This window comes from Passer montanus, unplaced genomic scaffold (genome assembly GCF_014805655.1).
Source record: "Passer montanus isolate IOZ18808 unplaced genomic scaffold, ASM1480565v1 scaffold99, whole genome shotgun sequence".
NCBI classification, from domain to species: Eukaryota; Metazoa; Chordata; class Aves; order Passeriformes; family Passeridae; genus Passer; species Passer montanus.
The window spans coordinates 1,057,421-1,073,361 of record NW_024375367.1 but is presented as its reverse complement, the minus strand read 5'-3'; the positions used below and the strand labels follow the sequence as shown (position 1 = coordinate 1,073,361).

The window sequence follows — 15,941 nt, the reverse complement described above, 5'->3', positions numbered from 1 at the left end:
TTCAGCTTCTGAGTTGTCCCTGTAAGCAGAGTTGTAGGAGTGAATACAACAGCCTGAGAACAATTCCTGGTTCCTTGGAGAACTGGCACAGCACAGTTTGTGTCCTCACAGCTTCACTCACTTTCACCTCCAAAACAAGGTGGCCAAGTCCAACATACCCAAAATCCCTCCTGTGGGCTAACCCCTGCAGTCTGAGAGCTGCTAGTCCACATGAGTCCACAGGGGTGAAAGCTGTTCCTGGCATTGTGTTACCAATTCAGCAAGACCCAGAACTGCACCTTGTCCCCTTCTACTTTACTAGCCCAGATACTGCCAGTCTGCTGCACAGACAAACAATAGAGACATGTTCACAGCTGAAAGCTTCTAACTTTCAGGATCAGAGCAGCAAGCTTTGACAGCCATTTAGCAGCTGCTGGACCATTCCATTAGCAGTGTTTGTTAGCTGGCACTGAACAGATGAGAAAACCAGGGTTGAAATCAGCACTGTTCAATGCTGTCAGCTACTGCACTGAGGAGACTCCATTAACTGCACTGAAGTTACACCAGAAGAAATGAGGAGACACTAAAGACTTCAGCCTGCAAATAAAGAAGTGCAATAAACAAAAGATGGGATATTTTATGAGCATCTTTTCTTAAATTATTGAAGAGTTTACTTTAGCAAGGCATGGGATTAGCTCTTTCACCTGAAAACTGTTGACAACAAGCACCAGTCAGTGTAGCTGTAAAATATAAAAGTTTTGACAATGTTTACAGCAGATTGGATACAACTTCACAGTGAGAGCTCTGCTGCACTGGAAGGATTATCAGAAGAGGAAGCAGCCCCTGGTGTTTAACAAATGTTAACAAATGTCTTTCCTTTATTTCATCTGTGTGAAAAGAAACATCCCACAGTTCACTTATCTGATCCTAATGTCACCTCAGAGTAAAGTTCATGCCAGACAAGGAGTAATCTCAGAATAAAAAGTATACACTTACCAACTGTATCCATTAGTAAATTAAATTACTGTGATTTTTGGCAGTAAGGCAGAGCTAGGTTAGACATTAGAAATAATTTTGAACTGTAAGGATAGCAAAGCAATAGCTTCACTTGCCTGAGGAGGTTGTAGAGCCTTTATCACATGGGATTTTTAGAGCTCATTAGGAAAATATCTGTCAGGAACGTACCTGGTAATTTGGTTTGGTTTGGGAGTCTGGAGAGAGGAAAACAGGATGACTGCTCAAGACCTTTGCCAGCCCTGCTTTCCAAGATCCCTATAGAAGTCAACACTGAACACTACAATTTTTTAACAGCTGTTTCATTGACATAAAGCCCAATTAAATGACTTTTCAGTAAGGGCATAAGATTTTAGTGAAATCCAAAGAGGATTATCAGTAGAAATTTTCAAATTTTTATGGGAACCTGGTGGATTTATTTCACATAAACTCTCCATTTAGGTAAGTAAATCCCACTTAAGGCAGGCCACCAGGTATTTTAGGAAGAATCAACTGACCTGGTTTTGTATTCATTGCAAAATGTGCCATTTTACTGCAATTCTTATCTTTAAAGAGAAAGCTAGTGTTTCCTGGGGCTTAATGAGTCAGCTGTTGGATTTCAATGAGACATAAATCTCACCACGGTGGTGAGGCCAGGCTGGTGCTCAGACTTCATGCAAATGGCCACCAGTTCAGATGGGGAGGATTCAGCACCCACGTCCACGGAGAGGAAGCTGCTTTCAGCACCTTGGACAAGATCCGGGTGCCCTCAGGGGTCCGGCGGGACTCAGACCCCAACGGGAGAGGGGCTCCTTACTCCCTCCCTAGTCCTGGCTGCCAGAGCTATGATAGCAGCAGGCAGGGCGAGACCCAAGATCCTTCCATCAGATGGAGCCTGCCTTTTCACATTTCAGAGCACTGCTGTAGGACGCACCAAGATTAGACCTGCCGGAGCAAGAGCTAACACAGAGATGCGAATCATTTGCAGATGACATAATTACCTGGGGTTTCCCCCCGCCGGTAATGGTAGGGGTTGATGCACACTTCTTTCTGTTTTGAGCCAAAAGGGAACTCACAACATTCCAGTGGTTTCAACTCATGGTGAGATTGTAAGTCAGGCCAGCGCCACACTCTGCAGTATATGACGTGGGGAAGCCCCTTGCGGTGAGACACCTGCAGCCGCCCATCCAAGGAACGTGGGATCGTGACGCATTTACTGGGCTGACCCGGGCAGCTCAGAGCCCTCTCCAGTTCTTCCATGGCTCCTTTTTTCTTCTTTAATTTCTTCACCAGGGAATCAACAGCTTTTTCTGCCCACTTTTCTTCTTCATCTCCTTGTTTCCAGCCCAGCAGTCGTTTCACTGCGGGGCTGGTGAAGGAGAACAAGGAACTGATAGGGGTGCTGGAGTGCATAAGAAGCAGAGATTGCACACGAGTGTCAACGGAAGCACAAACTGTTCTCCTGCCTTGCAAGGCCTGCACGGAGTTTCCACAGTGCTGGACACTTCCTTCAGTGGAAGAAGGAAGAGAAGTTCTTTCACACGTACGTCTTTGTAGTCTTAGGCACTGGTTACAAGACAGTGGGTGGGTCTCAGAACTTTCCGAACATCAAGAAACTGCTGATGAAGCCTGGAACAGCAACACAATACATGGTTAGGCTTCACACACTATTTCCATTGTTCCTTCAATAAAATGTTTTGAAAAGAAATCATTCAAAATGTGTAGCTAATTTTCAGTGGTTTTCTGTTTGGTTTTTAATGTTTATTTTGGGCTCAAGCCTCTCTTCCACACTATCCACCCCACTCATTGTAAAGTTGGACCATGGAAATTCTAAAGTATCCAGTCACTTCAATTTGTGTTTAGAGTTTAATGCACCAGGAAAATGGTTGCAGGACTAAGATTATTTTTAGTACAAAAGAAAATTTACCCTCTCTTTTATATGCTGGTAGCTGGAGGTTCAGCTCAATCATCTTCTATGAAAATAAATCTGTAATATCAAATTCTATGGAAGCAATGAGTAGAACACTGTTGGGATTTCAACTCGTTCTCTGCCACTCCAATCTCACGGTACTGTCAAGAGTTATAAAATATTAACTGCAAAATTAATTTAAACTTCTCCTAGATTTCATTTAAGGCTTTTGAAAGATTTACTAGTAATCTCTAAATTTATTTATATTTTCTTACATGGAAGAGAAAAGCCTTTACAGTCTATTTCTCTGTCTTCAACAGTTCACAGCTTTCTGGATCCAAATCACAGACTTTTGGACACAGTTTGTGCTGGATGGTTCCTGCGTTATTTTTGCTAGGAGTTGCTACATCTGACAAAGTCCAACAGAAAGAGTTTAGTTCTGAGGGTTTTTCCTTTTTTTTTTTTTTTTCATATAGCTGGAGCCAGTCTAATTTTAGCTGAAAATTACATATTTCCACTGACTGGAACTCCGAGGAAAAAATGTCCTTGTATGTCAAGCTATTTACTGCTTCAAATATGTTTCATGGACCCCTGTGCATAGCAAGTCCAAAGGTCTGAACTACACAGAGGGCACTTAAAACAGGAGATGGGGCAGCTTCCAAATGGATGCCTCTAGAAGAGCAGCTCCATGACTACCCCAGACCACTCTTGTGGACCTTTTTGCCCCACCAATAAAGGCCTGCACACAGTCCTCAGCACCACTTAGGTGCAGCCACTGAGGAGACAGATGTTGGCCAGCACAGGGAGTGGCAGAGCTTCACAAAGCATATTTTTGTGCAATTTCCTTAAATGTACAGGCCTTGTAAGAGTTCAAAGGGCACCTGGGGACACTGTGTGCAAGCACAGGTACAACACAGTGAGACAGGAGGCCAATCCCAAAGACTGGTTCTTTGGCATACTCGGATACCCTCGGCACCACGAGCTCTGGAGCATGCTGTAGTTTGAGCACACATGACCCAGGGCAGCACAGCCTCTTGGGCAGGCTGTGATGTTTATTGAGGACCAAGGACTGCCTAGAGCTGTTTTTCTCCCAGCTCTTCTGTTTGGTTCTCATGCCCATCCCTATGCCACTACATTTCCCTTTGAGATGCCCATCACCCTGAGAAATGCAGATACATGGAAACATAACAAGCTTTTTCCCTTCCTCCACAACAGCAGCAATGGTAGGGGAAGGGACTCAAAGTCTCAAAAGCCTTCCACTGCACTAGGAGGATGGAAGCACTTGGTCCCACAGAGGAGAAAACATGAAAGCAACTCTTTGGCAGCAGCAGCTGCTCTTCCCCAAGACTATCGTATGTGAAGCACCATGAAAATATGCACAGAAGAACTAAAGAACAGGAAAGCAGAACAGGCACACCTTCAGGCAGAAGGCATCAGAGCACTGAGCTCTGGCTTATGCAATTTCTACGTTACCAACCTATGTGTGTGTCCATTTGTCCTCAACTGACAAGAGAGACTCTTGAAGAGCATGGAAGAACACCCCTTGCTCATGCCCTTCATCAGTCAAAGATCATTTCCACAGAACTGTGGAAACCTGTCCCACCATACAAAAAGAAACTTCAGATCCCAGATTTTTTTCCCTGCTCTACACTAGTAAAAGTCCAATGACCTGGAGTATTTAACTGGATAGTTACTAATGCCTCTAGACAAAACCAAAGTCTATTCCAAACACTTAGAGGGTATATGTGAGAAGGAAGGAAAATCAGAATGATCTACCACAGGAAAAAAAAAAAAACAAACCTCAATCTGTTTGTAAAACATAATGTGGATAAAATTTAGGCAGGCAGGCTCCAGTCTTTGCAGGAGCAGGCTCAGGCTGCAGAGCCCAGCACCAGCCCCATCCAGACCAGCACCATCCTGTGCAGTGGAGGTGTCTGTCCCTCACTGCCCTGGTGAGAACCTGTGGAGGATTCACCATCACACTGTTGTCATTGCCTGGAAGAACCAAACCCCATCCTCATATGAGAAAATAAAACAATGCTGGGATCACTGTGGATAAACCCTGAAAGCAGCAACAGGAAGCAAGGAAAGCCTGGGATGAAGGACCAGTAGCAGTGTAGAAGTCTCTGCTCTATGCTGAGAGGGAAAATGGCTCACACTTCTTATCTGAGGGGGTCTCCTGGGCATTGGCATGTGTAAACAACTGCTCCTGATAAGTTAATGCAACATTACAATCATCAGATGTGAAAACATACATGTTCACATAAAAGTATTGTCCTGAGATTTTCTTTTCCATTTTGACCAAGGTTTTAAATAAACACATTAATCTCATTCAGTCAAATTAAATAACTCAACAGTGACATCAGTATGAGCCTGAGCACTATTGTTGCTGGTGGGAGAGCCGCCAAGACTATGTGTATAAAAGCAAAAGCCGTGCTTTGCAGACCATGTGATGTAGTCTCAGATAAGTACATTGCACAATTTCCTACCACGCTCCCCCCAGTTTCTTCTAAAATCTTTTTTCCCCAAATTCAACTGACACATAAAATATAAATGGTATTAAATAAACTAAACAGCTTTCAAATAATATTATCAGAACATCCTAGTTTATTGTTATTAAATTACATAATACTGCACACTATTCAGCAGACTAAGCCCTGTGTTGCTACGCTTAGATTCTCCATTGTGAAATAGCGAGGCAGCCACTCTGCTCCAGGGCTGCAAAGACAGAGATGTCAATTCACAATTTGATTTTAACAGCCTTTCAGGACAGCAGTTGCTTAAGCCATATGCCTTAGGTAACAGGCAACTTCCAACTGGAATGTTATGTCTCAAACCCACACTTGATGTATTTTCTGTGCTGATCATCCATTGTGTTTCTCGATGCTCAATGCAGTTTAGAGTAGCAGTGGGGAGGGAAGTGTTACAGTTTTGATCCATATTCCCATCACGGTGGAAGTTCTGGTCTGGTCAGCTCTATCTCCCTCAGTGACAATATGATGTGCGATCATGAGGATGAGTCAGGCATCATTCAGGATACATTCCTAATACAATTCCCTCCTCTGGGACTACAAGGAAGGCTTTGTCTGTCTGTCAGATAAGTGACTGGTCAACACTAAAGAGGGTCAGTCTTCCATGCTGTAAATCCTTATTCCATCACTGAGTATAGCCTAAGATCTGAAGCTTGATTTAGGGAAGAAGTAGAAGACCTATGGGACATGTGCATGGACCCACCCATTTTTTTCTGTGGCCTGCAGGAACAGGTGGGACTGGAAACATGTCAGCCCAGTTCACTGGCTCCATTCTCCCTAAACATAGGGTTATCTACTATTGCTGCGGCACAACAGTGGTGGGAAACATCTCTGGGCACAGGAACTTTATTACCTGTAGGATGTTATTACCACAGCATCTGGAACGCTGTAAATCCTTATTCCATCACTGAATATAGCCTAAGATCTGAAGCTTGATTTAGGGAAGAAGTAGAAGACCTATGGGACATGTGCATGGACCCACCCATTTTTTTCTGTGCAGGAGTAGGTGGGACTGGAAACATGTCAGCCCAGTTCACTGGCTCCATTCTCCCTAAACATAGGGTTGCCTACTATTGCTGGGGCACAATAGTTGTGGGAAACATCTCTGGGCACAGCAACTTTATTACCTGTAGCATGTTATTACCGCAGCATCTGGAATGGCTTTGGTCCGTTCCAGCAGCACTCCCCCAAACCACTTTTGTGCACAGTTCAAAAGTTAGGAGGGAAGAGAGGTCACTCCCAATAATAAGTCAACATAGAGCCACCATGTTTTGGAAGGTGAGACAACCATTGCACAGAAGTAAACCTCAAGGCCAAGAACAGTATAAGGCATGTTTCATTTATTAGTATAGAAGCAGTCTTTCAGTAGAATTTACTTGGCCACATAAACATGTCCAAATTTTTGACACCCATATCTGACCTACTAATCCCCAAGTCCCTAAATCTGTATTTGAGAAAAATATGTGTGTACATAGCATGGACTATTCCACATAAAGGTAAATATCTAATAAAAAAACCCACAAAAAAACCAAACAGCAAAATCAGGCACTGCATACAGCTCATGCTGAGATGAGGCACCACAAGTCTGAATGACTGCAAGGCTAAGAGCCAACAAAATGGACATGAAGTGGAAGGGACTAGGATATTTTCTCCTCCTCCTATGCCCATTTTTCACCTTCTGGTGTAGAAATAACCTGTAAATCCTGAGGTTAACAGGAGAAATGTGCTGCTCCAGGAGCTTCACTTCAGGAACTTCTTCTGTGGTACTAAAGAGCCTGACATGCCAGGGGCAGAGGAAAGCCCACCATAACTGTGAGTTTACGATTTCCTAACTGGGGCCAGGTCTTGATAAAGTCAACAACAAGGGTTCCAGAGCTCATGGAAATTAAACATGCCCTCCTTTTGTGTCTAGAGCAAGCATGCTGATATCTCCACTATGGAAAGATTTTGTTAAGTTTAGATTTTACCCGATGTAAAAGGGATCCACTGTGTCAGGGAAGATTCATATCACACCTCAGCAGAATTCCTGTGCAGTCCAACATGCTGATGAAGTTTCCTCTAATTCAGTTGTCATAGAATCACAGAATCATAGAATATCCTGAGTTGAAAAGGACACACTAGGGTCATCAAAGCCAACTCCTGGCCCCACACAGGCTACCCCAAGAGTCACACCATGTGCCTTAGAGCGTTGTTCAAACACTTCTTGAACTCTGTCAGGCTTGGTGCTGTGACCGCTTCCCTGGGGAGCCTGTTCCAGTGCCCAATCACCCTCTGGGTGAAGAAACTTTTCCTGATATCCAACCTAAACCTCCCCTGACATAGCTTCATATATTCCCTCAGGCTGAGGGAATTTCGCTCCCAGAGGAACAGCAGGGAAATTGTACCACTCCTTGTTAAATATCACTCTAAGCTTTCTACAGAAGTCAAAAAGGAAAATGTTCAACGATGCTAACAACAACAGACTTAAGACACCACTGTGTAAAGCAAAGTGTGCAATGTCCCTCAAAAGCATATTTTTGTATTTGTATGGTGTGGGCAGATGTGTATGTACTTCTGGTCTTGGCATAAAGCTTCAAGGTGCTGCCTCCACTCCAGCACTTGCCTGGTGAGAGGCATGGCTATCTGTCTCGAGAATGCCTGACATCATCAGTCTCAGTGTCACTGCAACAGCTAAGTAAGGCCACAGAGGGAGATTTCTCAGAGGGTTGTCTAGACATAAGCTGTGCAGTTCTTGGAGATGCATGTGGCTGGAAAACAGAGCAGCGAGACAATTATAGCTGGAAGTCTAACACTCAGTGACTAAATCACAACAGAACTGGAAGGGAGAAAATTGTTTCAGTTGATCAATGTGAAGAGGAATGCAGTAGACATGCTCTTGGTTAGTTATTTTTACCTAGCACTGATTCAGTTATTTCTACCTACTATGAAAGAGAGAAGCATGCAAGTTTTCTTAAATCAAATGATTCTTGGTGTGTTTTCAAATGTGCTCAGCTGGCAGCAGCCTGCATACACTCAGGGCTGGCAAAGAACCTCCCGAGTCAAATCATCACTGCCACTCGCCATGGGGATCTTCTACACATCAGCAGGGAAAAGGGTTTTAAAACAAACAAACAAGCAAACAAACAAACAAACAGACACATAATTTTTCTGAGCTTGTGTAACCACTCAAGTCTTACCTCATCCACTCAGCATCTTGTAGCTTCTCGTGACAGGAATAACACATTCTTGATACAAAGGAGGAAAGATTCAAGTATATAAGCTGCGCACCTTAGTATAGCTACGTGCACTTCCACACAAACAAACAAACACCCACAGAAGAGTTTCAGAAGCATATATTCTGTCGCAAAAGAAAATTAAGTACCCAGGTCATGTTTGGTATGCCCATGATGCCTGATTAGGAAGCAGTTCCTGCTGTGCGACTGCTGTGGGACTGTGGGTGAGCACATTGGTAGGTGTTTCAACAAAGCTTCATCGGTGTGACATAAGATGGGGAGAAGAGAGGCGCAGGGCATGGTAGCAGTACCCCCATGTGCAAAGTCTGCTGCAGACAGGATAGGGCAATCCATCTTTCATGTCCACTTGAAAAATCAGGGGGAACATAAGAGTAGGATAGATAAGTGTTGCGGATATCTGCAAGTGCATTTTACACAGCCTGCTTCAAGAATTACTGTGCTGCCCTTGGGGAGGAAGAAGAGACTGGAAAACCCTTTGAGACGAGCCCTTATGACCCTACATCCCCTACTAGAACCAAGTTAAAAGGTCCCTCTCTTCTGGTGTAGCACTGGGCCAGCATGGCTACACTGGCTTTGACCCCTGGGCTACTTGCATCCAGCTGTTGAGGATGGCAACCCAAAGCAGAGGGCTGGACGTTCCCACCAATTTTTGCCTTTCAAAGTTTCCCACAATATCTGAAGGCACCCCACAAAATTACCACAACCAAAGTCTATGTAAAAATTAAATTAAACTGGACCAATTTATCACTATGATCTCTCTCCAACTAAACTTCCTTCCTTGGTATTAATTTTTAAAGGAAACCAGTGACTGTGATGTTTATAAAGAGTGAAACACACAGTATTCCCTGTCTGGGCCACGCCAAAGTTTCTAAGATGCAATCCCACAGGGACACATCCTCTTCTCTGCTTCACACCCTGCTCCCTGCAGGCAGGAAGAAGACCCATTCACCCAGTCCCTGCCTTACCCCTTCCTGAGGCTGCCCTTCTCAGACTCAGACCAGCTCTTCCAAGGAAGAGCCCCTCTCTCAGCTGTATTGCTCCAGCAGAACTGCAAGCTAAGGAGCACTCATGCTGTGGAGGAGCTCTGAGGATGTATTTGTGGGAGAAGGCAGGAAGCAATGGGGTGATGAGGAGGTGGATCAACCTGCCCTAGGAAGCCAAAATGTCTTCTCATGGCTCTGGCTATCCCTATTTTACAGCCAGTCAGTCCCGCATTCCTCACATACCCACCATTCCCAGCAAAGCAGCAAAGCCCATTGGTGTTTCTAAAAATGGAAGGGTTAGAAATACGCAAAAAATAGAATTCCTGCTTTTAAAATAAAAGTTGATTCGTCTCTGATACAAAGCATGGAGCCAAGTGCCTCTAGAACAAACACTTCACAAAGGAAGAAGGGGAGTTGAAAAGAACTTCAGCTTCCATGCTGGTCCAAAGTTTACAGCCACACTAACTGGATCCTGTAATCACTGGCATTCTTGGAGTCATTCCCAAATACTCATTTTAGGAAAAGGATTTGCTTAGATTTAGATGTTAAGAATGTTAAGGATACATCTAAAGAACAATTAGTTCACCAAAGATGTGGCACTCTAGTCTGATGGGAACCTATTCTGGAAATTTAGTGTCTTAAATTGTCAGAAGAGAATATGCTTTTGCATACCTGGTTCTGCCTTTACAGTACACACAGGGAAAAAGGACAAAGCAAATGTTCTCCTCACATTGTATGTTAGCACATCCCACCTCAGGGAGGCCTGTCTGAAGCATTACGCAGTTCAGGTGTTAACATAGCAGACGTCTTTTGCAGATGACTTAGCATCTCACAGCTTGGAAAGTGAAATACAGATCAATAGATCATATGGATCTGGGATAAAAAACCCAAAAGGAAGAACTTCCAGAAATGCTTCCCCTCTGACTGGCAGCAGGCCTGGGGAGGAAGCAGCAGTACTGCTGGCCACGTCTCATTCTCTGCAGGTGAGACAGCCTGGCCGACTGCATGGGGGGATAGATTTCACACACAAGACACTTTCTGTATACATCACACTAGCAGTTGTCCACGGAATCGCGTTAGCATTTCATTGTGTTCAAACCATATCACGTTCAAATCTGTTTTTCCTAAAAGGCCTCCATTGTGCATCACTGTGGGAAATTGCTAATGCAATAAGACTGACATATAGGTTCTCCTGCATGAACATCCGCAGTAATCTGTGCTAATTGAGCCCTCAGTGGCTTGTGAAACTCTGCAGGGGGGAGGAAGGGTGGAGCATCCACATGGCCTATATCTTGGAGAACTGCAGCAAATAACTGTGTGGATAAGAGGTAAACACTAGTATTAGTGTGCTTTATCCATGTAAAGATCTGATTCAATGGCAGGGATTGCCTTCGTCACGGGACCAGGATATTTTCTGTGAAAAATATCTGGATATGCTTGGACTGTCTGTGGAAGTTATTTCCCAACAAGAGGGCTAAGAACAAAAGGAGCAAGAACTTGCCTATCTAGTTCCCTCCTGTGGGGCAAAGGAGATAGATGGCCATTCCCAGTGACTTCAGCTGAAGATATGGGTGCTCAGATTCTCTGTAAACCAGAACACCTTTTTAGGAGATTAAACAGGTTTCATATGCCTATATTTGAGCCTGGGAATAAAAAACCAAAGGCTGGATGCTCTTTAGCATGGAAGATGACATGTCAACTACAAGCTTCAGAAAACATTCTGAAGCAGAAGGCACAAATCAAGCCCTGAGTCTTTAGAAGAGATATTTTACTCTTCTTCAACTCTATCTCAAGATTCCAAAGAATACTCTATCTCTTCATGGCTGTTGCTGCCCTTCATCTCCCCTCCTAATACTCAGCTCTGGCCCATGCAGCCCCTACAGCCCAAGGCTCCCAAGGAGGCCACCACCAAGAAGCCTGAGGTGGTCCTGTAGGACCATGCAGCAGGACAGGCATGGGAGCTGCAACCTCCCATGGGAATGGATTTTGGTTTCTCTATTCTAGATGTCTCTGTGAAGGTTTCATGCCCTGTGTGAAGTAATCCAAGATCTGTTGATGAGAGAGAGATAAATCAGCTACCTCACATATGCTGCAGGGTGAGAAACCGCACCTTGGCAGCTGGGCCAGAGTAATTTGACAGAGACAAGTAGGTTTGGATAGGCAAGACCAGCAAGTAACCATAAGAGAGTTCTGAAAAGCCACATGAACTGCTTGTGCCTCCAGTCAGTTTTGTGCCTACTGGGCAGCATGTGGGATTGCTTCCTGCTACAGGCCTCAAGGTAAACAGCCTTCCCTCAGGTGCCTCTATTTCTGCATCTGTCCCACAAGTACGCTGACAGGGATGGCTTTGTAAAGCAGAATCTGATGAGGAATGCTGCAATGGAAAAAGGATAAGGAACGCTGACAGGGATGGCTTTGTAAAGCAGAATCTGATGAGGAATGCTGCAATGGAATGCTTAAAAAAAAAAAAAAGGATAGGGTTTTTTGGATTTGGTTTTGGGGTTTTTTTTTTTTTTTTTTTTTTGGTGGTTTTTTTTGTTAAGGGAAGGCAAGCAAGAAAACACATGTAAAAAAAGATTAGGTATTGTTGAAATGTATTGACCTCAGCTGCAGGGTTATTCACATTATAAAGGATTCTTCGTTAGGTGGAGCTTTGCTGCTTGCAGACAAGGCCTTCTGGAAAGGGCACCTCCCATCGCCAGGTCCTGCCTGCTGTTCTGCACAGCACGGCTGCGTGACCCAGCACACCACCAGGCCGAGCAAACACAGAACCACCGTTATCAAGAAGTGGCCAATCTGCCTCCCATTGTAGCCAGGTAATGAGGGTGAAAGGAAGCCTGAAGCAGAACAAACTCTAATGACCCACGGGTCTGTTAATTTTCTTTCCTCCTCATTTCTCTCTTTTAATGGACAGTGAGTTTGAGACCAACAGTTGTAGGGAACTCAGGATGTGGGGAATGTTTTCAAAACCTGTTCAAAGGCCAGGCATATAGAGAGACTCCAGAATGGGAGATGTTTCAGGAAGAAAAGCAAAAGATGCAGGATTTTGCATCTGGGAGCACAATGTAGGTGGGAGAAGAGAGCTTGTTGGGAAATGGGAGGTTGCAGTATCAAGCTGGAAGGTTGCCACAGTGTGGACTAATGCTTTGGCAGCTGCAAACGAAAGGAAGGAGGAATGTAAGAAGTAACACGAAGGAAAACTGTCAAGAGATATCTGGAAGTATCACCACCTGTGAGGAAACAGAAGAGGCAAAGATGATGCTAAGTTTGGCAGAGGGAGGGTGGTGATGCTACTGACAAGGAAAAAAGAGTGGGAAGGAAACAAGTTCTGGATAGAAAGATGTGAAAGATAAGACTTTGCTTCTCCCAATCAGAAACACACTTTGATCTTAATGCTGTCTCAGAAAAACAGAGATCAATTATCAGATTTTCTTCTTCTGTTTTTTTCTTAAAGTAGAAGTGGCTGCATACATTGGGAAGTCTCCTTCACTCCATGTCCACCTCCACCATGTCCTTGCTGTGCCCTTGTTTAGAGGAACCGAACCTCAAAGAGAACTGCTCAACCTTACATGTCTCTAAGGTGCAGAAACCTGCAAATGGTCCTGTAGAACAATCCACCTTATGTTTCACCTGCTTTAATTAAAATGCAAACATGTATAAGTCAGGATTTCTGTCTGGACTCTGATCCTGCAATCTATTAAATCCACTCATCTGCAAAAGCACAACCAGATTTTTAGCTGCTATAATAAATACACAGGGCCCAAGTCTCTTTAAGTCACCCTTCCACCTGTAAAATTCCCACAGTATTAACCATTCAAACATTGCAGACAAAATATATCCCAAAAAGGTGGGAAATAATTTGGGATATTTTTGAAAAATTAATTTTGTTGCACTGTATTCAAAGTCTAGTGCTTCTCACAACTGTTCTCCAAGATAGTAATAGGACCGCGATGATTATCTCAAATTGTTGTTGTTATTACTATCCCTTGCTGCTCATGCACAGTAACACTAATGGTTCTTTATTCCCACCTGTATCAGGAAACCAGGCAGTTAAACAGAACAACCTTTACTATGTATATTTTTGCTGTGTTGTTTTCAGTTAAAATATTTATGATGCATTATTTGGGCTTTTTTTTCCTTCCCCAGCCCTGTAATTATTATTTGTAAAGGGTATATATTGCACAGAAAATGGAATCTCTCTAGGCTATCGCTGTATTTTTTGCAACAGACAAATTATAAAGCATATATATATATATATACATATTTGTCTCCCCTTATTATTTTAAGTTTCTTTGAAACAGGGTGCCCAGTACTGCTGATGCTGGAATTACTGTTAGTCAGTATCAGCACTGGTGATAAACTCCAGCTAGTGTTTTGGTTAAAGGTCACTTGTAATTAGTAGTCATTGTCCTTTGAATTTAACAATGGAAAAATAAAACTTTATAGCGACAGATTAGCCTGGCCATCAAAATTACAGCACTTTAGCACTCAGGAGAGAGGATTGCATGACACACTATCTCCCTGTCTGATAACAGCTGATAGCTAAGAATTCAAACACGAGACACAGAAAGCCTGTAAAAGAATAAAAGGAGAGAAAGGAGAATTAACTGTGCAGATGTTACGTGATACATTATATTGACACTTCCACACTCCTCTTTTAGTGAGCTGGGCCTTGTCATGTACCCACTGAAGTGAAGATGGAGCACTACTGCCCATTTTTGTGAGAGTAGCTTTCAAACCTGAGGTGCTACCGAGCTCCTCTAGACCACATCCCCACCTTCTGCAGATCCTTGGCATGTGTGTGCATGACTCTTTAGTGAAATACTAATTCTCAACTTCTTCACAAAGTTGTGCAGTTGACAGCTTTGTGCATATTTGTTTCAGTTGCTGCAGGTAAATAAAAGCTCTCTCCACCTTGTATCAGTTTACAAATACTGACACAGATTCAAAGCATCCATCAGGAAATCTCCTGGTTTGCATATATAATACGATAAGGATTTGTGATAAAATACCCTTGACCCTTATTCCAGGCACTTTTGCAGAATTACTGTTTATCAGCTTATGTGCGAGGTAATAAAGTGAAGAAGAAAATATTTCTAATTCCATCACAAAGGACAGACGGGAATGGGAACTACTGCTAAACCCAGTAAATATAAGATATCCTTCTTGATACAACTGACTTTAAATGTATTTTTGGGCATGTTTATTTTAGCTACTAAGTTAAATTAACTCAGTATTTAAAAAACCAAAAAACAAACCACAAACATCCCCAGCGTCTGCTTTAAAATCTAACAGGAAGCAAAGATGAACCAGCCAGACACTGGTACTTATCAAATCTGAAAGAAGGGAGTTGTCTGGCTGGATTAAAACGGATGAGGTTTGTTTGAGTGATGACATTTGTCCTACCGTGGCTGAGGAGAAGAATTTTGCAGCACTTTCTTCATCTTATGCTCCTGAGGATGGGAAGATTATTCCTACCACACAAATACTTGCACGTATAGAGGGGCACATTTCCACACGTCAGAGATGCTGAAGAGTACTGAAACTTGCGTTATCTGCAGTGCCCTCCCCAAACCACTGCAAACTTGAATACATTCCCAAGCCGTGCACATAATTTCCCACTTCTGCCAAAGGAGAGCTCCTTCACTAAATCGTTGACCATTCTAGGCTGAAATATTTCTTTCACTAATTTATAAGATGCAAGTAATTAACAGCGGGCGTGCGTGTCTGTGTCTCCGCATGTGCCCGTGTGTGTCATTTATCTTTATTCCAGCTAATGCCTCTTTAATAGCAGACCTGGCTAGCATGAAATAAATTTATCCATAAAATCAAACTAGGAAAACACAAAGTTACCAAACAATTGTTGCCAATTAGCCGAACTCCGAATTTCCCCCCACTTAGAGCTGCCTGAGCTCGGAGATAAAATTACAGTGATTTGTAATTTGCCATATCGAGGGCTATTGTTTTTGGAAATGTTGGTTACTTGCTAACCAACAAACGTGTAACGTTTTAACTTCGGAGCCAAAAGACAAGAAACCAATCAGAGTCACCGTTCGTAGCTGGAATAAAAACCCCGAATCCCAGCAATTCTGCTCCGTTTTGCCCGGGAGCGTGTCCAGGAGCGGGATTTCTTGAACAGAAAATAACCTCTGAAAGGAAAAGTATTTCCAAACGTGTCATGTGGGGCTCTGTTGTTTCTTTTCTTTTCTTTATTTTTTTTCCCTCCCCTCTCCTACTTAAACGAGAAAGAAAGAAATCCTGACAGCGGGAAGACTTGTCAACGTTTAGCCATCCATAAAAATGTTTTTCCCCG

The 15,941-nt window shown here is 43.3% G+C and overlaps 1 protein-coding gene across 2 annotated transcripts in view; it reads right to left on the bottom strand.

Annotated features, from left to right (window-relative positions):
- Positions 1-15,941, bottom strand: part of SMAD9 (SMAD family member 9) — a 37,047-nt gene that overhangs the window by 20,782 nt on the left and 324 nt on the right. For both annotated transcript variants that reach the window (XM_039696651.1, XM_039696652.1), the window contains exon 2: positions 1,974-2,601. In XM_039696651.1, coding sequence (XP_039552585.1) covers positions 1,974-2,385 — 412 coding nt within the window. In that variant the 5' untranslated portion in view covers positions 2,386-2,601. The remainder of the gene's footprint in view (positions 1-1,973; positions 2,602-15,941) is intronic.